The sequence below is a fragment of the Chironomus tepperi genome, unplaced genomic scaffold (genome assembly GCF_022539635.2).
Source record: "Chironomus tepperi strain 1889 unplaced genomic scaffold, CSIRO-AGI_Ctep_v1 contig_177, whole genome shotgun sequence".
NCBI lineage: Eukaryota > Metazoa > Arthropoda > Insecta > Diptera > Chironomidae > Chironomus > Chironomus tepperi.
Window position 1 is genome coordinate 779,018 of NW_027226299.1, and position 25,089 is coordinate 804,106.

Consider the following 25,089-nt stretch of genomic DNA (forward strand, 5'->3'; position numbering starts at 1 on the left):
TCTGTAATTTATGTAAAAAAAGTAAAAACATTGTACAGCTTTGATGTCACACCAAAATATATGCTAGATCAAGCCGTCCACAGAATATCAATGGCATTAAAAAGTAAAAAAATAATCAATTCTCTTTTGCCTCACATTCTATACCACATATATGTGACGTAAAATCTAATACAAGCCATTCATCGTACACATTTTTATTTTCACTTTCCTGATCGGCGTTTAATTGCTTTTCGTTTGTGCAGTAAGACAGTCGTGTTTATTTTTGTTCTACTGTTTGAAAAATATGTACAAGTTAATAATATTCTTACAAGTCATCATTTTGATTGGGTCATCTATCAGGTATTTCTTATGATTTATATTTAGATCAATATTGAGATGATCTAATAAAGTTAGAACAGTATCCGGATACTTTAACGAATTTATTACTGGGTGTTAAGATCTGTGTTGTTTGGATCTGATAATAGATTGATTAGTGTGGAATGGAAGCAGAAAGGAAGTGTGGTTTTCATGCTTTGAAAGCGATCTGAGACTAGACTCAGTGATCTGAGAATTAGAGTAGATGGCAATGAACATCTTATTAGACGATAGGTATATGCCGAAAAGTCATAGATATCTAAGTACTTTTGAGATTGAGAAACAGATATCCCGATCAAGTATTCAAGATTCTAGTGGTTAATTTCTCGGACTCGACCTTGTCATCATAGAGACCATAGCTAGGTTATACCCGAGAAATCGACTTCAAAGAGATCCGTAGGGGCATTGGTCCAAGTCTTACTAAAGATCCCCAGTCGTGTGAGCACAGCTACGTCGCCTAGTTTGTGTGCCAGTTCACCAATATTAGATCCTAACCAAATAAACAGCTATTAATTCCATTAACATATCATTTTCATCTTATTTCAGCTATCAAACAGACTACGTTTGGTACTGTCGTGATGATGTCTATTGTCTGCCTCTGAAAAATCATAATAAACAGTCAACTGTTCAGGCATACAATAATCAAAACATCTGCCGATTAATGTGTGGCAAGTTTGGCGGATTGTGGCCGAAGCCGACAATAAAATGCAATTTAGAAAAGTCAACAGTCGGCGTCAACGCGGAACTCATTAGATTTGAATATCCACAAAGTGATAATGGCATACGAGAATATTTAAATGAAGTGTCTTTCTTATTCCTTAAGAATATAAATGATGAATGTGGAAATATATGCAATAGTCCGTCCGATACTGAAATGTTTATACGATTATCTATAAGTGAATTGAGTGACTTGAAGTTTACTCACGATACTGATGAATCTTATCAGCTGAATATTAGCACATCAGATAATAAAATTAATGTACTGATTTCCTCGAAAACTGTTTTTGGTACTCGACATGGTTTAGAAACTTTATCTCAATTGATGGTCAAGATTGTGGATGATAAGGGTCGCAATGGCCTTGTTACAGTAGCTAATGCTGAAATATCTGATAAGCCATACTACAGGCATCGTGGATTATTATTAGACACTGCACGTCATTTCATTCCAATTGAGACAATTTTGAAGATTCTTGATGGGATGTCAATCAATAAAATGAATGTATTCCACTGGCACATAACAGACTCACAGAGCTTTCCGATGGAAGTATCAAGAGTTCCACAAATGCATTTTAATGGCGCTTTCTCTTCCGATAAAGTCTACAGTCAAAGTCAAATTAATGACATTGTAAAATATGCAAAGTACAGAGGCATTCGTGTTATATTTGAGCTAGATGCACCGGCACATGCAGGTTTGTATTCTTACCAATGTATTATTTAGGTCTAAATGATTAAAGCTAGCTGATAACGATGCTGTTCGTGCGACAGAAAGTAGAAAGATTTTTTAGATACTTATCGTTGATAATTAAATCGTGAGTTAAGTGCTAGTAAGGAAGTAAGAGCTATGTTGGAGTTTCTAATCTTACCAAGAAGTCAAATGTATCGATTTTTCGCGCCAAATTTTTTAAGTTCAAATTTTGAACTTTAATTTGAATTTTGATTTTCAGTTAAATTTCGAATTTTAAATTTCCGTTAAATTTCTCTTGCACTAGACTTGACATTGTTTTCAATGCATCTAGTCGGTCAAATACATTCTGATAAAAAAATACAGTCTGATTCTAATGTAATATATTTTTCATATCTTTTTAGGTCATGGCTGGGAATGGGGAAATAAAGAAGGCTTAGGAAACTTGGCAGTTTGTGTTGATAATCAGCCTTGGAGAAAGTCATGCATACAGCCTAACTGTGGACAACTGAATCCAGCAAATGAGAATTTATATACAGTATTGCGTGATATTTATCAAGATATCCGAGACTATAAAGAGAAAGGCGAGTTCTTTCATATGGGAGGTGATGAGGTGTTTATGGCTTGCTGGAATAATACTAAAGAGATTACGGATTACATGAAGTCAAGTGGTTATGAATTAACAACAGAGGGATTTTTAGATTTTTGGTCTGAATTTCAAAGTAAGGCACTGGAAACTTATGACTCGATAAGTGATGAGAAGATACCGATGATTATGTGGTCAAGTGAATTAACACATCCTAACAATATCGAAAAATACCTGCCTAAGAATCGATACATCATTCAAACTTGGCTGCCAGATACATCAGATATTCCTGAAAAGTTGCTGAATAAAGGGTATCGACTCATCATGTCCACAAAGAATGCTTGGTACTTTGATCATGGATTTTGGGGCATAACTCAGTATTACAACTGGAAGAAAGTCTATGCCAATACTCTTCCTAGACATCAACTAGTCCTTGGCGGTGAAGTCTGCATGTGGTCTGAATACTGTGATGAACATTCTGTTGAATTTAAAATATTTCCTCGCCTTAATGCTGCCGCTGAAAGATTGTGGACCAATCCAACGACTGACCTGAAATCTGCAGAGCCTCGATTCAATCGACAAAGAGAAAGAATCATTACCCGAGGAATCAAAACGGATGCTGTGTATCCTGAGTATTGCACACTTTTCGAAGGTGAATGTGCTAACTATTAAGTAATTTACATCTTAAAATTTTAAAAACATTTATTGTAACCCGAGCTGTATGCTATATACATAGCTATTGTGTGCAGCTCGGGCATATAGCCTTTAAATCATCACACAAATAAATGAATATTTATTAAAATTCTTTGGTAATTTATCTACCCTTTTGACTTTCTGCTGGATTCCAGTAGATTTCAGGTAATTTACTATCAACAAATGGCCAAAAAATGCTCCAGAACCATCGATCACCAAACACAATCTTTAAGTTCTGTGTTGTTCCTAAGTCATAAGCACCTTTGTTCTTTTCATGTGTCGTTGCATTTCTAATGATTAACTTTCCATGATAAACAAGTAGCACGCCGGTAAAAATAGATCCAATCATGATAAGCATGTAAAGGAACAAGTGCCAATCATTATTTGATCTAAAGATCATCATAAACATTGGGAATACCATCTTAAATGGAGTAAACCATTCAAGATATGAAGTTCCACGGACAATCCAGATGTAGTATGAATTGTAAAAGAATGAATAAGTAGCTCCAATAAAGAAGTGAAGAAGGAAAATCATGAAATATCGATTATTCTTGTATCCAACACAATTTCCAGCAAACATACAGTGATGATCTCTTTTCAGCATACAAACTTTGCAAACATCACAATGCCATGAACGAGGAGGAACAATTAGCTCACATTTTTCACATAAATTCCAATCTTTGGCTGTTGGGTCTGTCTGAAATCTAGAAGCTGTCATAAGCTCATCGGACGAAAATACACTTGTATCAACCAGAATGATGTGCAGTAGATTTACGATTATGTTGAACACTAAATATGTTCCAAGGATAAGGTGCGTGTAAAGGATATAATTATATCCATGAATTGCATGCAGGACGTACTGAAAAAGTTGAAAATTCTCAATATCATTTTCATTGAAATTTTAATTTACTTTGGAACTTACCTGGATTTCATAATAAAATACTGTTGGAATGATTGTAAACAGAAATAGAGAGCAGGCAATGTCCTGCTTTGAATTAGAAATGATTGACTTGCGAAATTTCATCTTTGGTATTATCACTGACTCAGTACTTTTACTTAACTTTATGCATAATTTAAAAGAAAGAAAAATTTATGTATTGCTGCCGATAAGGAAAAGTTATTCACATGGCATGCCCTTCAGGATTGAATTTTAAGTGAACGTTATTTTTTTTGTCGTGTACAGGATGAAAATGTTCATGCGATGTAGGTAATGAGGGGATACTTTGTATTTTGAGAGATTGAATTCTGATGATCTGATATCAAGATTTTGTATATTTTCTCAATGCCTACTTTGCTTACTCTATTATGAGAACAAGAATAGAACTTGTTGATGTCTACTGCGTCGACCTTATTGACACTTTATCTTGTCTATATCATCATTATGAATGACGCATGCATATTGGCTGCTTACACTGATTTGTGACTTGGTGTTCTACTGTAGAGCAGGAATATATCCACAAAGACGAATTGGGAGATCTGAAGATGTTTTATGTCCTAAATTCAATGAAAATTAATGGAAAGTTATCAAAAGGAATCAAAATAATGCCAATAGGCTTGACATACTTAAAAACAGCAATTTAGTAGCCAAATTTATGCTAAAAAAATATTTATTTCACTTTTGGTAATTCAATCAAATTAAAAACTTTAATTCTTAGATATACAAAAGTCAACAACTTCATCCAACTTCATGTTCTTCAATTCATTCTCAATATTTAAATCTGCTTCCTTCTTTTTGGCAATATGTTCCTTAATCTTCTTCTCACTTTCCTCATAAGCCTTTCTCTTTACTGCCGTCTCATCAATTTCAGTCACGTCCATTTCCTCATCACTAAATTCAACAACAGTTTCCGATAGTTTGATTGCTTCAGATTTTTCAACAGGTTTACGATGGGATGTCAGGAGTGATGCAACAAATTTAGTGCATAGTATCGACATTGGAGGCATTCCATGATTTGACAGGTTGATTAACTGCAAGAAAAGAAGAATGACATAAATAGACAATTGCAATATTTTTTCATATCATATGCATCATTATCGAATGCAAGTGACAATTCTATTATAAAGTTCATATAGTGCATTTACGTAAAATTAATGGAATCTGCAATTCTCAGATTGGAATTGTTTTTTCCTTGAGTTATTGCCAAGTAGATGATTTATTGTGCAATATTACCTTGACTTACATTATGAATTATAATTTGGGATTTATGCACTTTATTTATGTTAATAAGATTTGAATGAAAGTGAGAAATATACTACTTCAAAGGAGCTATGGGATGTTACTTAAAGATTTTAGTTTAATGCGCAATTTTGAGTTGGATTTTTAACGGTTTTTTTCAAATTTGAATTTTGAACTCAAATGAAATTAAAATTTGATTTTTACCGAATGTCAACGATCATTTTAGATTTGAAATTTGAACTAAACGAAACTGAACTCAAATCCAATTGAATTACTGAACAAATTAAATTCAAAAATTTAACGGCTTTTTGAAAGATCCTGAACAATATGATTCTAAAAACTACATCTGCCTTGCATGACTACATAGAAAAAGGCATGTTACAATAATTTACTTAAATAATCTCCTTATGCGTCTATTGTGCATTCATTTGTAGGACGTTCATTCACACTAGCCAGCTACGTGCACGTAATAACTTTCTATGAAGTAATGATCAAAATTCTATTTCAGGAAGATATACACGGTATGTAAATTTCCGAAAAACTACGTAAGTCCAGCATTGTTATAATTTTGAGCTAATGAATAAATTCATTGACTAGTGACGAAAAAGCTCTTGTTCTGCTTAACAAAAAAATATTCTGACGTAAACATGCTGATGCCTTTGAACTTAAAATAACTCAGAAAAATGTAATAATAATTAATATTTATTTTCGTTTACAGTTATCTGCCCCAAAACCATAAAACCCCCTTAAAAGTGTTTTTGACTGACATCGTTTTGGAACAACGGAAAAAATTTAGCGAAATTAATTTTTTCATGTTTATCCTTTGGGTACATTTCCACATCATGTTATTATTTTTTCTCTGTACCAAAGATGTTGTTGGTTTTCAGTGGAACATGCTTTCGACAAAATTTGATGATCGCGAAAAAAAGTTTTTCATGAATGAAACTTCTAATGTGATTGCATGCTTCTTCCTACATGTCTACAAGACATTTCAATTTTTAAAAACATGTTTTAATGTCATCAGCAGAGTTATGTCCTTTTTAGCAACATGTACTTCATGAATGGGTCTAAACAGACGTCATAAAAATGTTCATTACGATTGTTTTGCCTTCTTACTTAGATTTTAAATGAAAATATAGGAAGAATGTTAAGAATTATTGAATTTTGTAAGACAGTGGCTGATTAGGCGCATCCTATGTCTTAAAGACATTTAATGTCAGCTTTTAAAAAAATTTGTTCTTTTTCAGTTAAAATTCAAAAAATAACGAAAAATTTCGTTAAAATTTGACGAAGAAAATTCAAAATAATTTTGGACGTTATGAAATAATTTCTCACAGACAGGTCAATATTTCATAACAAACAGAACAATCCTTAATTGTCACATCAAAATTTGCAATAGAAAACAAAACTAGCTTTTCCTGTCCATCAAAATATACAATTGATCAAAAAAGACAAAATGTCTTATGCAATGCCTCAACATTCTAAGGAAAATTCCTCACACACAGAAAATATGAAGGAATAAAGCATAAAAAGTTATTATACGAGCTGTGTGAGTAACGTTCAGGCAGAAAGAAAATTATATAAATGCGGTGAACAACATGAGATTTCTATTCAGTCCGATATTGCCTTCGCATCTAAGTGGAAGCTAATCTCTCTCAGAGTTAATTCAAAAGTTTAGTTAAATTATTAAAGGATATAATCATGAAGTGTTTAAGTGTTTTACTTTGCGTGCTATTCACAATTTTATATTTCAATCAAACTGATGCTTATCCTGCATCAAATCCAGAAATGATTGCTGTAAGTTCAGAATCATGTGCTAGTGCCAATGTATGTCAATTAAATGACTATAAAATCTTTACAGGGTCGAGATTTATCGATCATTCCTCAGTTCCATTGCCTACGTTACTTTAAGCATGATGTTAATTTATTGAGGCGCTGTCGATACACCCGATTCTTAAGACGACCTGATGTTGACGAAGGCGATGAATTTGACGGTGGAAATTGAAATTGGATTATGAATTATTACAATTACCGAATTGATGCTCAAAAACCTCAGTTGCAAAGAGACTTAAATTAAATTAATTACCTATGTTATAACATAAACAATTGGACATAAATATTCCCCATTTTGTATTTTCTTAATAATTGTTCAGAATAATTGTGTGCATAAAGTTTAAATATATTATATTAATGGAATAAATTTATTAAGTATTTCACTCACCTCCTTAACATTTCCAGATCCATTCGTGATAATATGTTGAATTGAAATGTCTTTAGCTTGATTTCTTGTGTCTTGTCTTGTCAGCATAGCTGCAAGTGGTGTAGTCGTTGAATATTCATTAATGTCACTCATAAATGGTGTCAAGTCGATGATTTCTTCCGAATTTGGTGACGATAAGCAACAAATCTCTTGATCTTCAGTTAAGAACAACAATTGTGAAGCAGCTTGCCAATTTACACTCAATGATTGTCGTCTTGGATTCTCTTGCGGTACCCAAATTGCACTGCATATTTTCGGGATATTTTTCTGGTGGAATATAGTCATAGGCGGTGATGGATGAATAACAAACAATTCATCGAATTTTGTGAAAATTGCTACAAGATTCGTCAGCGGATCAAGTACAATATGCTTGCATTGAATTTTAAATGAACCTTGGATCTTTAATGTCAAAAGATTCCAAACCAAAATTCTGTTTGATGTGCTAATTATAACGAGATGCGATAATTCATCTGTACAAAAGTGAATGCTGTTTATGCTGTTTGTGTTTTTGACAGGTAAAAATGTGTTTTCAGGCTGTGAGCTTTTATGCTTAATTGCTTCTTCCTTTATCGGATTTTTCAGTAATTTTCTCACTGTTATAATTTTTCGGTTCCTTTTCACGTCCAAATTTTTCCACGTGTTATATCTCCATAAAAGTTTGAATTTTGAATGAGTCTTGACTTCATTTATGCTGCTTCTTAATGATTTGTAAAGGTGTTGATCCTCAGCTATGTTCCTTGATATAAAATCAACAACTTCATTTTCTAATCGACTGCTAATGTTGTAATAAATGTTCAATTTGTGTAAAACTTGAAGCTTCTCATTGAAATTAAGGTTTGCTGTGGACATGACAGTTTGGAAAATCAATTTCTTCTCGTTATGCTTCAAACTCTTAGGCTTAACACTTTCCAATGATTTTCTCTTAAAAATTCGACTTTTTTCTTCCGTCATGTTCTTAACTAGCGATTGATTTGATGCTGGATCATTGATAATTGCATTCATCAACTGTAAAGTCTTTTGTCTTTTCTCAGCTAGACTTGATAATGTATTTTTCGTCTTACTTCCTTTACTTTTGCTTGATAATGAAATTAAAACACGATTTGTTGATCCATCCAGAATAGACGGTGCACTTAGCGCACATTTTAGTTTAAAATCAATTGCATCCCAAACGCATAAAACATTTCCGAAACCAGCAGAAAGGAGGGAAGAATCTTGTGAAAATGTCAAGCATCTTATTGGTAAATTTTTGTATGTCAATTCTTCAATCAACATCCAAATCATTTTCGGATTTTTGATTTCTTCTGAAGCTTCAAGTGACCAGATTTTTATGACACGATCTAATCCAGCAGTTGCACAAATGTAGGAGTTATCAATATTCGAAAAAGCTACGCTGACTATCTTCTTGTCGTGAGGTTGTTCGATTTGTGTGTGCAAGGCATATCTATGGAGAGAAAAAGAGGGTTTAGATATTCAGATTAAAAATATATCCTAGGATTAATTCTAGAGTTAAGTCACTCACGTTTGTTTCTGTTCCAAAAATGACCAAAATTTGAGACGGGACTCGATTGATGATACTCGATCATTCCAGCATTCAATTGTAGCCATCCACATTCCACATGATGAAAATGCAACATGAGTTACTTCCGTTGAAAAATGATTGCAATTCTTCTGTCTTGGAATTGCATTTTGCATTGTAATATCGATGTTGAATAACAGTCTCATAGTTTTTGTTGAGAAGAACTGTAAGTGACCGATTCTGCCATTCAAGACTAAATGCTGATTTCTTGGATTAACAGTGATTTTAGCAGGAAATGGTTCATTTAATCCTAAATCGTATGCTGAAATTTGTGTAAAATCTTGAATTGTCTTAAGCTGATTAAGATTTGAGTTGATGATCTGGATAGCATTGTCATCCAATGATATTGTAAGCTTATCATGTGCTGGATCTACACTAATTTGTTTAATGCTTCCTGATACACGAGGTAAAAAGTTCTTTTCTTGTGATTTTTCCTTGATTTGCCATTTTACAAGTACACATTCAGTTCCTCCAGAATATAAAACAGTTCCAGATTGTGAAAATGCAATACTTAAGACAATTTGATGATGCCAATGCAATTCATTCTTGATTGCATTCTTACTGAAAATATTACTCCAAAGAACAATTTTTCCTTTAATATCTCCAGTTGCAATAACATCATCTGTTGGATGGCACTCGACAACATTAATTGGAAAGAATGAATTTTTGTGATGTGAAAATTCAAAGGATTTCTTATCAACCACAAATAGATCCAGTTTGTGAGTTATAGCTATAAATCCATTTCCAGCAGCAAATTTCACTTTCGCTTCTGAGGTTTTATCTATTCCTGGTAAATTAAATTGATGCACTATCTCGTTTTTCGTAATATCCACTATGACTATGCTGGATTTCTTGTTTGTGTCAATGTAATGCACTAGTCCATGCAAAGTATCATCAATTAATGTGATTAAGAATCTTTTAACTGTTGCCAACATCTGAATATTGAGTTTCTATAAAAGATAAATGTTTATTAAATAATGTATTATTTAGTGATATGAAGGCAGTTTACCTTTTTTTGTGTGATAATATTAGAATCCAGTTTCCAAAACGAAATTTCTCCATTTACTGTGCAAGAAATCAATGACTTCTTTGTTATTGGGTCTAAAAATAATCCAACGATTGTTCCATTTTTATTGTCGGTTAGCTCTGTGATCAATTCTCCTGTTTCTACGCTGTATGCACGAATTTTGTCGTTCCGGATCACATAAATGATTCTAGGTTAAGTGAGACAAACTTTAAAAACAGCATTTTGAATGAATTAATTTATGTTACTTACTCTCCATTTACATCAAAAATTGGTTTCTCATCGATTAAACTTCCACCACATAAACTTTTGATGTTTAATTTTAGTTCTGAAGCTGGACTGTCTGTTTCCATCATTGTTAAATTTCTCGTAAAATTTTGATTCACTAATATATTCTGATTATTATAATGGTAATCTATATCTAAACACATGTTCCGTCAATGCAAACTTGATGGATAAATTATTTTCCTACTTCCCAATTTCTTAATCGCTTCAAATTTAATTAATTCTAGCGATTTTGGGAGACAATGTTTTCAATCTTAATTTACGTAGACTTTTACGCAGACGTTTACGTATAGCAATCAAAAATTTGAATTTTTCAAATACGTTACTCCGATTCTGGAATTTGAATTTTTTTACAACGTAAAATTTCTAACAATTTGTAAAACTTAATGTAATTAACAAAACATTAATTAGTGCAATTTAAATTCACATAATGTTTTGGACAAGCAGCATTAATTAATTTTAAAAAATGTTTAAACTGCTTAAAATAAATGCTTGTAAAATAATGTTTCCAATTATGCTGAACATGTGACTTACTGACTAGGAAATAAATCCTCTCTTCACTTCTCTCTAACTGGTTTTTAAAAAATAATATTTTTGTATCCACATTTTCCTTCTACTTACCATCTCAGTTTATGTATATTTTTAAGTCAAGTCAAGCCAGCATGTTCAGTATTTTTTTATCAGTCAGTTGGTCGCGCGACTTCATGCGATGCAAAGCAAAATAAAAAGTTAAAAGCAGTGAAATAAAGTAGTAATTTTGTGACTTGCTTAATCTCTTATTTTTGGATTAACTGAAACAATTATATTGCATAATATAGTGAACACACGACAAGATTATTTCCCTAATAATTGAAAACTGTCACAAGTTGTTGGCTTTTTATTTAAACTGTGCTTACAACAATGGTAAATTTATCAAAAATGTGAGTAAATGGAATTATTGTTGTGAAGTTGTGTACAGAAATGCAGACGACAGGCTTAGTTTTATGTTCTAATCTGAACTTGTTGCTTCAAAAATGAATTCAAGAAGAAATGACGCAAAAATTTTGCATCAAAAGTGTATTCAGTAAAACAATTCTACATCGAAAGTGCATTCAGTAAGAAAAGACGCGGAATGTTGGGTTTAATAGTGTGTTCAGTAGAATATTTCTGGATTAAAAGTGCATTAAAAGATTACTTCGCTGACCGTACAGATCAAATGTGGTCCATGGCCTTCCACAAATTTTGCCTGAAACTAACCCTATCTTTGAAAATTTCAAATACCAAATGCAATATGTCTCTGTCAACAGCTTCTTCCCACGAATTCTCGTGATCTTGAAAAGTGCATCCAGTAAAAAATTTCTGCATCAAAAGTGCATTCAGTAAAAAAAGACGCAAAGATTTTCAATCAAAAAATCGACCAGTAAAGCTTTATAAAGTTCTAGTAAGCACAGCAATATCATTATGCTAATATCACGTAAACTGCAATTCAAATCTGCCAACCTCCAATTGAGATGATAGATAAACAAGGAAATTGATATTGGCAAATGACTACTCAAAAGTTAACTCGACTCGGTCCATTTAAGAGCCCAATTGTCATGAAATATTAAGTCAATATGCTTTGTAAGTAAAGAGATTAAGGCGATTATTTGAATAAACACCAAAAAGTGTGCCTATTGAATGTACAAAAGCACATAAAATTATCATTTAAGTACATGCCATTCATTAATTGAATAAATTAAAGCATAGATAATAATAGAAGAAAATAATACAGCCACAAAAGAAGCTCTCATCGGATGAACTTGAAATATATTTTTTATAATTGCAGAAAAGTGTAAAGTGGGTAATAAGATGTTGATTTTATGAACTCATACCATAAATTAGTAATTGTGCATTCATTCATTTTGTCAAGCTTAATCTTTTTTTGTTGCTCTCTTGTGCAAACAATGCCACGAGAATACCTTCAATGCGTACATAAATTAAACATGAAAACATTGTGGTACTTGTACATTATTATTGTCATTTCCATAATAATGGACATTAAATATTTATGTCAATTGATATTTGGCAAATGTTTAAAAATATCTTTAATTGTTGTCAATGCACAAATTAACTTAGGGGCCAAAAGATGACGGTTGCTACACAAAGTATAATAAGTATAATGGCTTTGTTGACGACAGAGCTTTTACCTTCCTACAAATTAGTCAGTTAATTTTGTATAATGGAAGTGATGTGGAAATAGAATGGAATGCTGTGGGGTTAAGGAACTAGAGAACATAAAGAAACTATAATTAAGTATGATGCATGCCTTAGTTATTCAGTAGTTCAGATGCATACAAGTTAATTCTCTCACGATCCTTCGTAATTATTGATTATGTCTTAAATTACGCAGTAAGATGATACCAATCATCATCAAAATCAATAAATCATTTCGAGACAGCTACTCATTTCCTTTCGGTAAATAATACTCAGTGGTCATGAACAAGTGATGTCTAGTGTTTTGGATGGAAGTGCTTAGAGACTTGACTTAGGGGAGGTTGAGTTGTCTCTTAACACTCTATTCCATGCTTTACCTATGTTCTTTATTTGAATAAGGCAGGAAGACCATATACTTAATTGGATTATTTACATTTCCTAAGTACTACTCTAAATTCAGAACTGAAGGCACTCGACACCTTCAATGTCGAAGTAGACAACACTTGAAATGAACCCTTAAGCCGATTATTTAGCCAATTTATGTTGAAAAAGTTTGACGTACACTTCAGTGACATAAACGACATAAGCTTAATCATCATGATCATGAAAAGTACATTACCTGTGTAGTTCAAGTGTCATCAATATTATTACTTTACTTTTACATGACATTGACGATGGCATTGATCAATAATTGCTAATAATTTGGTTCTTTCACCATCCATAAGCCGCAGCTTTATTGACATAAAAAAAGGTTAATAAAATAAACAGACGTGAATAAGAAGCAATTTTCTAATTACAAATTGATTGCTTATTGGCATTGCTTGATTTATGTTTTGTTTCTGACTTTAATGCCAAAACAATTACTTTCGATTCAATATTTTGTGGATTAAGAAATAAATCGATTTTGGTCTATTTTTGAGGTAAAATTTAATCATTAATTTAGTTTAATTCCGTGTCATTTGAATCATGCAACTATGTATACATAATGGATATACTTTCATACCTAACAATCAACACATTTTCTTGAATATTGCATCTAACAATTTCATCAGTCATCAGACGTATGCTTCGCATCATGATACGTACTTTTATGCACAAAATAAAAGTAAAGTGAAGTAATAATATACAGGCAGTCAGCAAGAAGAGAGATGAAAGTAATATGTCTGTTATTTTTTGCGTTTCATCTATTAAATAAAACCAGAATGAATGATATAAAATGTGTACGGAGCGCTTATTGAAATTGAATAGTGCACAAAAATTATGTAATATTCCGCATCCATGCGCGTTCTTCGCTCGCATACGAATCAAGTTATATCCAGTTTTATGTTATTGAAAAGATGTGCACTGTATGTAAACACGGACGGTAAATTAAATTAATGCCAAGAAAAATCGTAAAAATATGGAAATTTTGCAGCACTAAAGAGTTAATTTTGTAATTCAATTAATGCGTCGCACATTTAAATGAACCTTTCTTCCATGATATAAAATAAGTTTATTTCTCTTCTACTCTATTTATCATTCGCATGGCAAAACTATCATAGCGTAACACCGCCAGCTGATTTTATAATACCTGCTTACTTAGACTAATAAAAAAAGTATAAAAATTGCAATTAAATCAATATCCATAAGGCGTTCATATAATGTGAGATAACATGAATTTTGTCGCAATAATATCAAAGCATAAAGGCTACTGTTGTTACTGCACAGCATCTACTTTCTTTAAATATGCCAATTATTCCCTTGAGCAACTTAAATGATGATTTGATAATTTCATTTGGCCTTTTCAGTAGCGTACAATAGCTGCTCATTACATTTGATTAAAGTACACCACTGATGACTTCCATGAAAAAATACCCTTAGGCACCAATAAGCATAAGTAATATATTAAAATTCATTTAACGATGATTATGCTATTTTGCATCAATTTGCATTATAATTAATCATGATTGCGAAGTATCATAATTGGAAAATTATTGCAAATATGTGACTATGATGAACAATTATCGTGTGTCAATAAGTTTAAAAATAAAGCTTCATTTTTAATACCTTCTTCCACTTATTTTACAACCGTTGGCAATAAAAGTCGTGATTTAAATTAATAATATGGATTTAATCAACATGCTTTATGTCTCTATTATTCAATTTACATTTTGTAGTTATTCATTATGACAGCTTCTTCTCTTTTTTGGTTTATGGACCTTTTACAATTTATTTGGCGAAACAATTAGGCTGTGCGGATGATGATGAAGAAATATTTCAAAGCATGCCGAAGGATTTACTTCGTGCACATTTATAAGCTTTACTTTGATGTTTCACGATTCAGAAAATTTTTGATACAATCTCCTCAAATGTTATGTTTTATGGACATTTTTATCGTCTGATGTTACTTTTTATGAGTGCAAATTCTCTCAAGTGCTTTAAATAAATTCTTGACATCTAATTGAGTATGCAGAGCATGCTATGATTGTGTCATTTTGTGAATTTTATGTACGGACGGTGATTTTTCTCCTCTTTCCAGTTTTCATGAAGATTTTGAATGCAAATGTCTATAAATGATATGATTCATTTAAATTTGGGTCGAATTTATGCTCTCGTTGAAATAAATTAGATGATGTTTTGTCTTTGAAATCTCAGTAAACTCTAATTTTTAATAAACAATGAAAAGGGTAAATCAACTAAGAAAGGGGAAGTCAGATGTTTTTAGGTGTCTGAATAATCCAAAATTAAAATGACCGTTTAGATATTATTTCCTTAAATAATAAATTTCCTTAAACGTAAGCCAAACTAGCATTAAAAAGGTAATCATAGCGCAAAATACACGATTATGTGCTGTTAAACGACATCAAATTAGATTAGTCGGTGGTTTTCCATGCGAAACAATCATTAGTTCAGCAGATAAATTTTATGTTAATGAAAATGTGACAAACAACAAAAAGTCATCGTAAAGGAAGTAACAACAAAGTGTTGATTGTTATAAACTTTTCTCCATTGCATCATAATCATAAAGATTTGATAAACAACAATTTAATTAACAAAAGAAAACACAATTAAAGATGTTATTGTTGATGCTGGTCAGTTCATCACAAGGTTAATTTTTTATGGTTGACAACTTCACTGATTTATAGAGATAAATTTTGTTTAGCATTCACTCTAAATATGTAGACATAATAATGATGTATGCCTTGTGGACAGAAGAGAAATAACAACAATCTACCATAATAAAATCTATTATGATCATGAGTATGGTCGTCTTGAATGAACAAAACAGGTTCATTATTGAGCAATACCGATTTTTATATTATTTTACATCGAGTTTACACCTTTCATTTTGCTTGTTTTAAACATTCATTTGCGGAAATAAAATATATTGCTGTTTTCAAAATTAAATGTATGAAAAGGTATTTTTATAGACATAGAAATGAGCTAATAACAGCACGTTGCATTAGATTAATTGCACATTTCTAATGGATATCTTGTAAATGTCTCATTGTTAGGTAATAATTAATATTATTAAATTTATAGACCTTTGTGCTGCATTTTATTGTAAATAATGTGGTTTTGGATTGTTTGGATTTTGGGTAACTGGATCATGGTTATTCTGTCTATTTGGTACGGAACTTAAGTTTTGTATATGGAATCTGGATTGAAATGTTAAGAATCCATAAAAAGATATAAATAGCTATATTCTGCATCTCAAACATAATTGAATATTCAAGTGCCATTCAAAATTTCATTTGCATGATATTGGCAGTCTTCAAATTCAAGGAGATTTCAAGCATTCTTAAACAGCTTGTTAGAATAACAACCTCGGAAGTTATTGCGCTTTGATCAAAGACTTTAAATACCTTGTTGACTTGATCAATAAAAATGGTTCAAAACAGCAATTCATGTGCCTTAATAAGCACAGTAGGTGTGCTAATATTTTCTTCTGAAAGCAAAAATATTAAACGAAAAATAAATTGAAATAAACATTGAACTTGCGTCATGCATTTCTGTATGGAACTATAGCACATAGCACAAAAATAAATTTGTTTTATTAAATATTCATTTACATTTTCAAGGACATCAAGGATTGCATTACCGCTAGTAATAGTGCTATTGGCAACTGTAACAAATATTTTTGCACGTCCACACCACACTCCACAGCCTTATGCTCATCCCGCTGTATTGGAGAACGAGGCAATCGAGTCACAATATCCAAGCTATTTGAAAAATCCATTTTATAAAACTCCAAGGTAAGCTTACAGTTTAAACCCAATAATTATCTTAGAAATACATTCCTATATGTGTGGCTTAATTTTATTAATAATAACAATCTTGCTATTAATTTTAGAGTACGTGCATATCTCGCAAGACATAGTTGGCTAGCGTATGGCGAACAACCTGTCGAAAATAGAATTGCTGATGCAGTCCCACGAAAAGAGATTTATAAATTGTTAACACATGCTGGCTTTGTTTCGCGGGATGAGTATCCATACGCGTAGTCATAATCATTGCTGCCTAGGCAATGCCACTTAATGTACCATAAAATTTAATTTCTTGTATTTTTTGTAAATATTAAGCATAATTGTACACAATCCAGCATTTTAGTCATAAATTGTGTGGATAATAAAATATTTTACTATTTTTGATATAAATCTAAGATGTGTCATGGGGATCGTTCACAAATGATGTAACTTTAAGATTGGAATTAAATGCATGAGGACATGGGTTGCCACAACTCAATGGACCTTCATATACATGAAGTCAAAACGTCATAAGTGAACGACTCTATGTCATTACGAAGTTTTGTTTACAGTAAAAGCACATGGCACCAAAAGACGAAAGCTTTCCAGTTCATCAATGCGCATATGCACAACACTCGCCAAGCTTTCCAGTAGATAACATTTCATTCAGATTTTGATGAAAAAAATATATTTTTAGTTTGCTCGAACATTTCGCCACGTCTAGACTGAAAGTCTTTCGAGTTGCTTCCTTATCGTGTTTTTTTACTCATTTTTTATTGATGTAGAAATTTAATGCAGTGAAAAAGGGGAGAAGGAAAGGAAAACATATACAAAGTTCTTTGTCGATAAGTAAATTTACATAAAAACTAGTGATGTATTGCCGCTAAAGAGCTTTAGAAAAGTTTCACACGAGTGAATGTGGATGTGTTTGATCGATTTTACACAAAAATATAAAAAGAGACTTGCTTACTCCTTTTTGAATGTGCAATTTTCGTGTCATTATGTGGAAGAAATGAGAAAGTACATAAAATTCATTTTTAATTGAAAATTTCATCCACATATAGGACGTTGTGTATTACCGCAGCATAAAGAAAATTAATTCATGTTGCATTATGCCATAAAATAGGTTTTAGTTCCTTAAAAATCAATGAATTTTCATATACATTAGTATTTAGTGCTAACGAAAGACATTTCAAATGTAAAGTCGTGTACAGGAACAAGAAGTGAATCAATTTATTGATAATTACTTAAATATTGATGGATGAAGCCATACCGAAAAAGTTCGTGGAATGTGTAATTTTATCTAATCTATTCACAGTGAAAGAAGATTGTTCCAATTTCCGAAAAAAATATATACAAAGGCGCAATAAGAAGGAAAACGTCACTGATTGCCAATTTTCTCATAATAGAAGAAACAATACATAGTAAATGAATATTCTGTGTTTTGGCTACAGGGAATAAATAAGAGTTCCACCCGTGGTGAAATTTATTGTACATGAAATTAACCATTTTAGTAGCCTCGAGCTTTGATTTGTCCCTTGCGCGCAACTTTTCATTGCGTGCCATAAAACAATAAACCAAAAAAAGGAAAGAATTATTTATGTAAATTGGATTTTTTACTGTAAAAATAAAAAGACCGTCTGGTGGTGAAAACCTATATTCAGATATGTAAGCATTCTAATCTCTAATTTTCATCTACAACCATGCACGAGACAATAAATATTTCCATCATTATAAATTTTCTCCTTTTAATTCCTTTTGTCTATTTTAAATGAATATAAACGACATTTTAGGCTGCTCTCAAATATACCAAGTGGAACTTTCGGTCGATGGTGTTTTGGTCTTATCATATTAACACATTTAATCGCATATAATGAAAGTGGAAGTTTGTGCGTACTTGTTGCTGCGGGATTTGCGATGCTTAGTTCTTTGTTAATGGGTAGGTGTCATGATTAGTTATTTCGATAATTATATGTAGTGTAATGCAATATTTACTGATTAACTTGTTACCACATTGAACACGCTGTTGTCGTTCTACTTTACATTGATACTATATAGTCAGGAATGTATTCAGATGCTTCGTGTAGCATATAATTATAATTTGCGATGTTTATTCTTTAGAATTCAAATACAAACTGAGTTTTTGTACGAAAAGGGGTTTACAACTATGTACAATTAATAATATTTAAATCTCAAATGATCGTTATGACAAGGTGGCTTTAATATAATGATAAAACAGGATATTCTAGATACGATAATGTATAAATCTCCTAGATACGTCCGTGCATTTATTTGTTTGCAATTTATCACAAGCTCATTTAAAGGCGATAACTAATGACTGGATTTTACTCGAGTGCTCACTGCTATCCATTTGTTTTATCTAAGAATCACTTGAGCATTGTTGAATGGCAATAAAGCTAATTCAAAATACCCGGAAGGTTGTTTACTGTCAACATAAACCCAGACATGATGATTGTTGCCTCTAAGATGTTTTGACAGAATTGTTCTATAAACATTCAGCCATCATAAATGTCAAAATTGAGGATCTAAAAAAGTATTTTCAAGTCAAGAATTTGATCCGGGTTCAAACAATCAAAAAGCAATTTGAACAGCCAAAAAGCTGAGCTTACTCGTAACCCTTAAAGCCATCATAGAAGCCCCAAGAATTTTGATAAATAAAGCATAAATATTTGTTCTTACTAAAAAGGATACAAAACACTGAACTGTTTATTTTGAGAATAAAATTAAAGACTAAACAGTTTAAATTTCATCTTATCGGTTGCCAAGGCAAACATGTCCCATGATTCTTAATGTTTTCCATTACAAAGCACAATTAAGTAAAAATTTAAAGAATTTCTTAATTGAAAGAAATGTCCTTAATAAGGGTTCTCGCCCTTTTACTTCAATTAAAATGTGCTGTTTCATAGCTGATGAATAATACAGTATTTACTGTCGTACAATAGAGAGCTTTCAAAAAATTCTTTTGTAGTGCTTCAAAAACATATTCTTTTCCAGGTTTTTTGAGATGTAAATACAGTTTATTGTCAGAAACATATGTATTGCATAGTAACCAAGGAGATTTACATATCAAATCATATTATTTTACAAACAAGATACTTTACAATTTTTAGTTGAATATGTTCGTACTAGATTGGGGGTCCTCGGTTTAAATAATTATCCATTTTCCCCTTAGATTAGAGTGTTGTCCTCCACTAGTAGCTTCATTTTGATATTTAGACATATATACATCGATAATGATCGATACCTTCGTCATTAGCAGTATTTCTTTCAAATAAAAATATATATTCAAACCGAGGACTCCCGGATTCTTTCAAAGAAATAATCTTGTTTACCATTGTTTTGACTGATATTTGCGTATCTCAATGTGATGTAAAACAACAAAATTTTTTCGTTCAACAAGTCAGTGATTGATATTTTGATTGATTGCATTAAATTGAGGTTAGCAGAAAGCAACAGAACAATAATAAAAAAAAGGTTGTTATGTTGGGGTTCACATTATTTTCTGTTCAATCGCACAAATTAAATGGGAAAAATTGCTGAATACCTAACAATCATTTTCAGCATGATATTTTTTTATTCATCCGTTGAACCCTTATCAAGTGGATGGGAAAAGGCTTCTAAAAAGTTTTTCTCGTTCAATTACTTTGCATGCATACCTGCTTCATCATTCATCCAGTTTACAGCAAAAATGGACTAAATCAAATTCAAATTCCGTATCTAAGAGCAAGTCAGCGGTTAGATTTCATATGTCTGTTCATGGCATTATGGATGGAACTTTTGGTTCTTGTGGCAACAGATGCTGCTATAATAAGAACAATATCATATTGTCTCGACGCGATGTCTGGAGGTTTAATAAGAATTTACATTTTAGGTAAGATTGACACGAGTGATTGCATGCTGAAAAATATTCATATTTTCATTCTAAAAAACTTTTCAAGGACGCAACTCTAGTCTCAGTGAGCCATGGCCTGACGTTTGTGGAGTTGTTGTTGTGTTCATCGTTTCATTTATGTTTGTAAGATATACATAACCTTGAAAAATTTTCTGACAATTTATTAATGCTATGTCTTATGCCTTGTACCTTATTTTTGGATAGATTATGGGATTAGAGAACTCCAAAATCTTTACAATTTTGATGATAACAGGCGTTCTCAGTATATCCGCTCTAATTGCTGTTATAACGTACGTCCGTGGAAGTACGGACTCGTGGAATCATGAAGGACTCTTTCCACATGATATGTCTGGTGTAAGATTAATTAATTCTTATTAATACCTAGCATTGCTTCCATTTTATCACTAAAATCACTAATAATGACCATTTCTGTTCTCTTTTTTACTTCCATTTCTTGTTCCGTTTATATTTATTTGCACAATCAGATTTTATCTGCTTCTGCGTTGCTTATTATGTCATTTCCGAATAGCCTACCAACAGGCGAACGACATCCGAAAATTAAAGCTGCTTTATTATCCTTTGCTATTTTATTGTCCATTTTATTAATAGCTGGCTGTCTATCGACATTGATAACAATTAGGTGTGTAATTTCAGCATTTCCATATTTTAATCTTGTTTACAATTTTATTGATGTTGTTTCCATGCTTTAAATTCATTTAATATGGGGGTCCTCGGTTTGAATAATTGATTAACCTAAAATATTAAAATTGAGAACTCCCAAATTCATTGTGTCATATATCCTTGCGCCTACATGCTGTAATAATACATTGTATTTTCATTTCAATAGCAAGTCGTCACATGACTACGAAACGGTGCCAATATTACGAATATTGGAAATAAAAAATCTCCACAAATTGATTCCAGCGATAAGTTGCTTGTACATAATATCATGTTCGGGAATTCTCCTTGAATTATTTCCCCAAACATTTAATATCATTGTACGGCTTGCCACATCTGAATGGAAAATTTTATTAAAACAAATTGGATATGAGAATCGCGAGACTGGCAATCCATCGTTAGCCATTTTTTTATCTGGCAGTTTAATTGCAATTTTAACTTTCGCATGTCCTCTACAAAACTTAACATTCATCATTGCCGGTGCGCAATTATGTCATGGAATCTTAGTTGCGATATTCTTCTTATATTCTCCACACCGACCAAAAGTTACAGAGACAAAACGTGAGTTCCGTTTGCTTATTTTTATCTTTTCGTTCACAATAAAAACCAACATAAATTTTCGTTTAAATTCCCAGAAGATTCAACATTAGCATACAGTCGTCTCGACACCGGAACTTCTAAGACCCCGAAGTCAACGGCACCGAAAAGATCAGCAACATGGTTTCTTAATAAAGCTGTTCCGTCCCTTAGCAGTCAAAGCTTATCAAAGTCAATAAACAAGTTGAATAAGAAACATTCAAAAAAGGAAGAGCGTGAATGGCTTTTACTGGCAGAACCATCATCACCTGTTGTTCGAAATGCACAATACGACGAAGAATGTAATGCGGAATCGTCAATATTAAGTGATACGACAACGTCAGATATAGATTGTATAATGAAGGCTGAACAGCTAGATACGGAGACCTCTGAGGAAGAAGAGGATATTGATAGTATTGTTGAGGAGTTCCAACAAAAAATAAAGATTTCTACAACAGGCTTAAAGGATACAGTGTTGAAACTACCCACAATAAATTCATGGAGATTTAGTATACTGTGTATAGCCATAATATTCACAACATGTATTTGTGGATGCTATGGAGCAACTAATGAAAATTTAATTTATATTATAATTTCTTCCATAGGTAAAAATTTATGAGAATCCATTTATCATATCTTAATATTCTAATTCCATTTTTTCTGCTACTTCCAGCAATTTTAATCATAAGTTTCATAATGATATGGATACCCAAATATTCTTCTTCGCATGCAACACCATCATCATTTACGTGCATAATATTCATATACACCAGTTCCGTTCTACTTTCTTCCATAATGTTTGATAGCTGGCTAGCTATCATATTTTGGTTTATATCTGGAATCATTCTATCTCTACAGTCACTAATAAAATGCGACATATTTTGTTGTTTATGCTTAGACTATCCACATAGTTCAGCACAAACAACAATTGTCATGGAAGAGCACATCATTCCAAATGGATCAAGCAATAGCTTGGCTGCTACATCAATTAGAATCAAAAACCCACCGAAAGGACTATCGGTAGTTAATCACGTACAAAAGTACAGATGACATCATATTGATAGTGAATCAGAATCTGATAGTGAGTACTATGAAGAAGATACGGTTGAGGAATGGACTGACTAAACTTTTTTTTATTATAACATTGTGATGTAAAATCAATAATGCGTATAGCTATAGTTTTATGGTGGGGGTTGTTGACATATAAGGTTTGCATGGGATGGGTAGGGTTCACGAACACGTGGCACTAAGCAAGAATGGAAAAGTGCTGCGATAAAGGTCGGGTATTGATGGATACAATTGTTTGATGGACATCATATGTAAAGGAACCCAAGAGAAGATGATGAAACTTTTTCGGAAAAGGAAATTGGGACAGTATTAGATAGATAAAGATTTATGAAACGAAAATGTCTTATAAAAGAGAAAATCTCAATTATTTTTCAATACTTTATCGATTTTATTGTGACAGTATATAGCCATAATGCGAATAATGGATACTCATGAGTGTTCATGAAACACGAAGTTGAAATTAATGTTAAACAATGTCAATTTTTTTTCTAAATGTTATAAAAAGATTTTACATTTAAGAAGCAATGAAATTTTTATTTCTGTTCCTTTAAGCAATTCTTGTAAGTGGAAACAAAAAAAACTTTGAATAAAAACTTTTAATTCCAAAAAAAGTATTTTGAGACAGATATGACTGGAGGTACTTTTATTTACTTTGTGATTAACGGAAGTTTACTTTTTGGAAGTTTTTGAGTGATTTTTTGAGTAATCCTTACAAAGGTTGTTCTGGTTGATATCTTTGTTTGATGGATTGTCGCTGTTTTGAGAATGTAGGTCTTATTCTTCAGGTATTATAATGGAAAGCACAATAGAAACTAATCAGAACACGTGGTCAATGTTAGATTAGTTCGATGCAGAACTCGGCGTTCAATTGGCACCAAGTAAGCAATATTTTGTCACATTAGTTGGTCTTACAGATCAGTTGTGTCACCCAGCCTCCCTCAGATGACACGTGAAGCTATCTCCATCGCTGAACTACCGCATAGCAATTCCCATCACCATGTGTAATACTTTCTTAATTAAAAGCTTCTTTTCCATGAGTTCTTCAACTCTCTGGCAACAGACCTCGTTACCAAACATCTTTAAAACGATTTAAAAGTCAATCCTTTTCATGTTTGATGTAGATGAAAATAACTTTACCCCACTTTACCTTTTTCAGTCTTCATTAAACTTTAAAAATAGCCCACAAGCAATACAGAACTAACATTTAATGAACCAAAGTAAAAGTCAATTACCTCATTTGATTCCTCTGCAATCTTAATAAAAAGTTACCTAGACTATGCAAATAAGGTAAAGAACTTGACATAGAAACAAGCTTGTCGAAAAATTATGAAATTAAAATAATTGAGCACGAATTATTTTTTTGGGGGAACCAGACTAGAATAAAGAAATAAATTTCCTCGTCAAATTATTAAATCATCGACTCCGCCATAGGCAAACATCTTAATTTGTTCATGAATCAATTAACTGTTGGAACTAAAGGCAGGTAAGAAATTTTTCCTCTCTAATGCTTTTGCTTACTTATTTGAAAGAAAGTAAAAGTTATAATAATTGATTTGCATATTTCAGCACCATTACAACGTGTAAATTAAAATACACAACACGTTTAGTATGAAAAAAATCATTGGACCTTAGATAATGCTCGAGCATAAATGGTAATAAAAGTACCACCTTATTAAAAAATTATTGATTTATAATTTATTAATTACTTGTAAGTTATCAATTGATATGAGGTAAGTGGTAAGAGGGTCATTAACATATTACATTCAATATTAAGGATGGATCCTATTGCCTTTATAATTTACATCACTTAAGAACGACACTTTAGGTACGACAAGCTACTCTGAATACATTATATACGAAAAGAAGCTTTTAATTTCAATTTTCATTAAAAATGAGACCAGGAAAAGTTTCATTTACGAATATTAAGGTATTTAGAGCAGTCACATGTTTAGTTAATTAGCAATTTAATGAAAATTTCCATTTCTAATCGTTTTGTGTCTCAAATATTCATTCAAATATAAATTCAACTTTTTAATCTCATTAAGACCTACGATTATGATATTCCATCAGATCAAGCGTGATGATTTCTAATCTGCTGAC

General features: G+C 32.0%; 6 protein-coding genes across 8 annotated transcripts; 4 read left to right on the plus strand and 2 right to left on the minus strand.

The window, feature by feature from the left end:
- The first annotated feature begins 246 nt into the window (after window positions 1–246).
- Hexo2 (Hexosaminidase 2) lies at window positions 247–3,144 on the plus strand. Its single transcript, XM_070639040.1, has 3 exons — window positions 247–339; window positions 901–1,763; window positions 2,161–3,144. The coding sequence occupies exons 1-3, from the start codon at window positions 284–286 to the stop codon at window positions 3,012–3,014; spliced, it is 1,773 nt and encodes a 590-aa protein (XP_070495141.1). The 5' UTR covers window positions 247–283; the 3' UTR covers window positions 3,015–3,144.
- LOC139089486 (probable palmitoyltransferase ZDHHC24) lies at window positions 3,027–4,171 on the minus strand. The gene is made up of 2 exons (XM_070639041.1): window positions 3,958–4,171; window positions 3,027–3,894 (listed from the first exon to the last, which is right to left on the minus strand). Exons 1-2 carry the CDS (start codon window positions 4,057–4,059, stop codon window positions 3,157–3,159), a joined length of 840 nt encoding a protein of 279 aa, XP_070495142.1. The 5' UTR covers window positions 4,060–4,171; the 3' UTR covers window positions 3,027–3,156.
- Window positions 4,172–4,679: 508 nt separating this feature from the next.
- l(2)05287 (WD repeat-containing protein l(2)05287) lies at window positions 4,680–10,612 on the minus strand. Its single transcript, XM_070639071.1, has 5 exons — window positions 10,324–10,612; window positions 10,057–10,261; window positions 8,991–9,997; window positions 7,433–8,912; window positions 4,680–5,003 (listed from the first exon to the last, which is right to left on the minus strand). The coding sequence occupies exons 1-5, from the start codon at window positions 10,500–10,502 to the stop codon at window positions 4,680–4,682; spliced, it is 3,195 nt and encodes a 1,064-aa protein (XP_070495172.1). The 5' UTR covers window positions 10,503–10,612.
- On the plus strand, window positions 6,837–7,370 carry LOC139089484 (uncharacterized). Its single transcript, XM_070639039.1, has 2 exons — window positions 6,837–7,008; window positions 7,073–7,370. The coding sequence occupies exons 1-2, from the start codon at window positions 6,913–6,915 to the stop codon at window positions 7,214–7,216; spliced, it is 240 nt and encodes a 79-aa protein (XP_070495140.1). The 5' UTR covers window positions 6,837–6,912; the 3' UTR covers window positions 7,217–7,370.
- Window positions 10,613–11,056: 444 nt separating the features above from the next.
- Window positions 11,057–17,165, plus strand: LOC139089453 (uncharacterized). The gene is made up of 3 exons (XM_070639000.1): window positions 11,057–11,276; window positions 16,590–16,763; window positions 16,862–17,165. The coding sequence occupies exons 1-3, from the start codon at window positions 11,257–11,259 to the stop codon at window positions 17,010–17,012; spliced, it is 345 nt and encodes a 114-aa protein (XP_070495101.1). The 5' UTR covers window positions 11,057–11,256; the 3' UTR covers window positions 17,013–17,165.
- Window positions 17,166–17,464: 299 nt separating this feature from the next.
- Window positions 17,465–23,615, plus strand: tadr (torn and diminished rhabdomeres). 3 transcript variants are annotated; one of them, XM_070638931.1, is made up of 9 exons: window positions 17,465–18,422; window positions 18,548–18,693; window positions 20,452–20,646; window positions 20,714–20,790; window positions 20,872–21,021; window positions 21,153–21,307; window positions 21,515–21,906; window positions 21,981–22,526; window positions 22,595–23,615. In XM_070638931.1, coding segments are annotated over exons 1-9 (2,040 nt in total). In that variant the 5' UTR covers window positions 17,465–18,420; the 3' UTR covers window positions 22,972–23,615. The 3 variants fall into 3 exon arrangements, with proteins under 3 accessions (XP_070495032.1, XP_070495033.1, XP_070495035.1); XM_070638932.1 differs by having other exon boundaries at window positions 21,984–22,526; XM_070638934.1 differs by having other exon boundaries at window positions 17,465–18,693; window positions 20,337–20,646.
- The last annotated feature ends 1,474 nt before the right edge of the window (window positions 23,616–25,089 follow it).

Bases quoted from the DNA above. Each gene is read 5' to 3' on its own strand.
- Hexo2 (XM_070639040.1), top strand. From the start codon at position 284: ATGTACAAGTTAATAATATTCTTACAAGTCATCATTTTGATTGGGTCA. The intron at 340-900 runs GTATTTCTTATG...ATCTTATTTCAG, and splicing joins TTGATTGGGTCATCTATCAG to CTATCAAACAGACTACGTTT. The intron at 1,764-2,160 runs GTTTGTATTCTT...ATATCTTTTTAG, and splicing joins AGATGCACCGGCACATGCAG to GTCATGGCTGGGAATGGGGA.
- LOC139089486 (XM_070639041.1), bottom strand. From the start codon at position 4,059: ATGAAATTTCGCAAGTCAATCATTTCTAATTCAAAGCAGGACATTGCC. The intron at 3,895-3,957 runs GTAAGTTCCAAA...CAACTTTTTCAG, and splicing joins TATTTTATTATGAAATCCAG to TACGTCCTGCATGCAATTCA.
- LOC139089484 (XM_070639039.1), top strand. From the start codon at position 6,913: ATGAAGTGTTTAAGTGTTTTACTTTGCGTGCTATTCACAATTTTATAT. The intron at 7,009-7,072 runs GTAAGTTCAGAA...AAATCTTTACAG, and splicing joins CAAATCCAGAAATGATTGCT to GGTCGAGATTTATCGATCAT.
- LOC139089453 (XM_070639000.1), top strand. From the start codon at position 11,257: ATGGTAAATTTATCAAAAAT. The intron at 11,277-16,589 runs GTGAGTAAATGG...TACATTTTCAAG, and splicing joins ATGGTAAATTTATCAAAAAT to GACATCAAGGATTGCATTAC. The intron at 16,764-16,861 runs GTAAGCTTACAG...TATTAATTTTAG, and splicing joins CCATTTTATAAAACTCCAAG to AGTACGTGCATATCTCGCAA.
- tadr (XM_070638931.1), top strand. The intron at 21,022-21,152 runs GTAAGATTAATT...TTGCACAATCAG, and splicing joins TTCCACATGATATGTCTGGT to ATTTTATCTGCTTCTGCGTT. The intron at 21,308-21,514 runs GTGTGTAATTTC...TCATTTCAATAG, and splicing joins TCGACATTGATAACAATTAG to CAAGTCGTCACATGACTACG.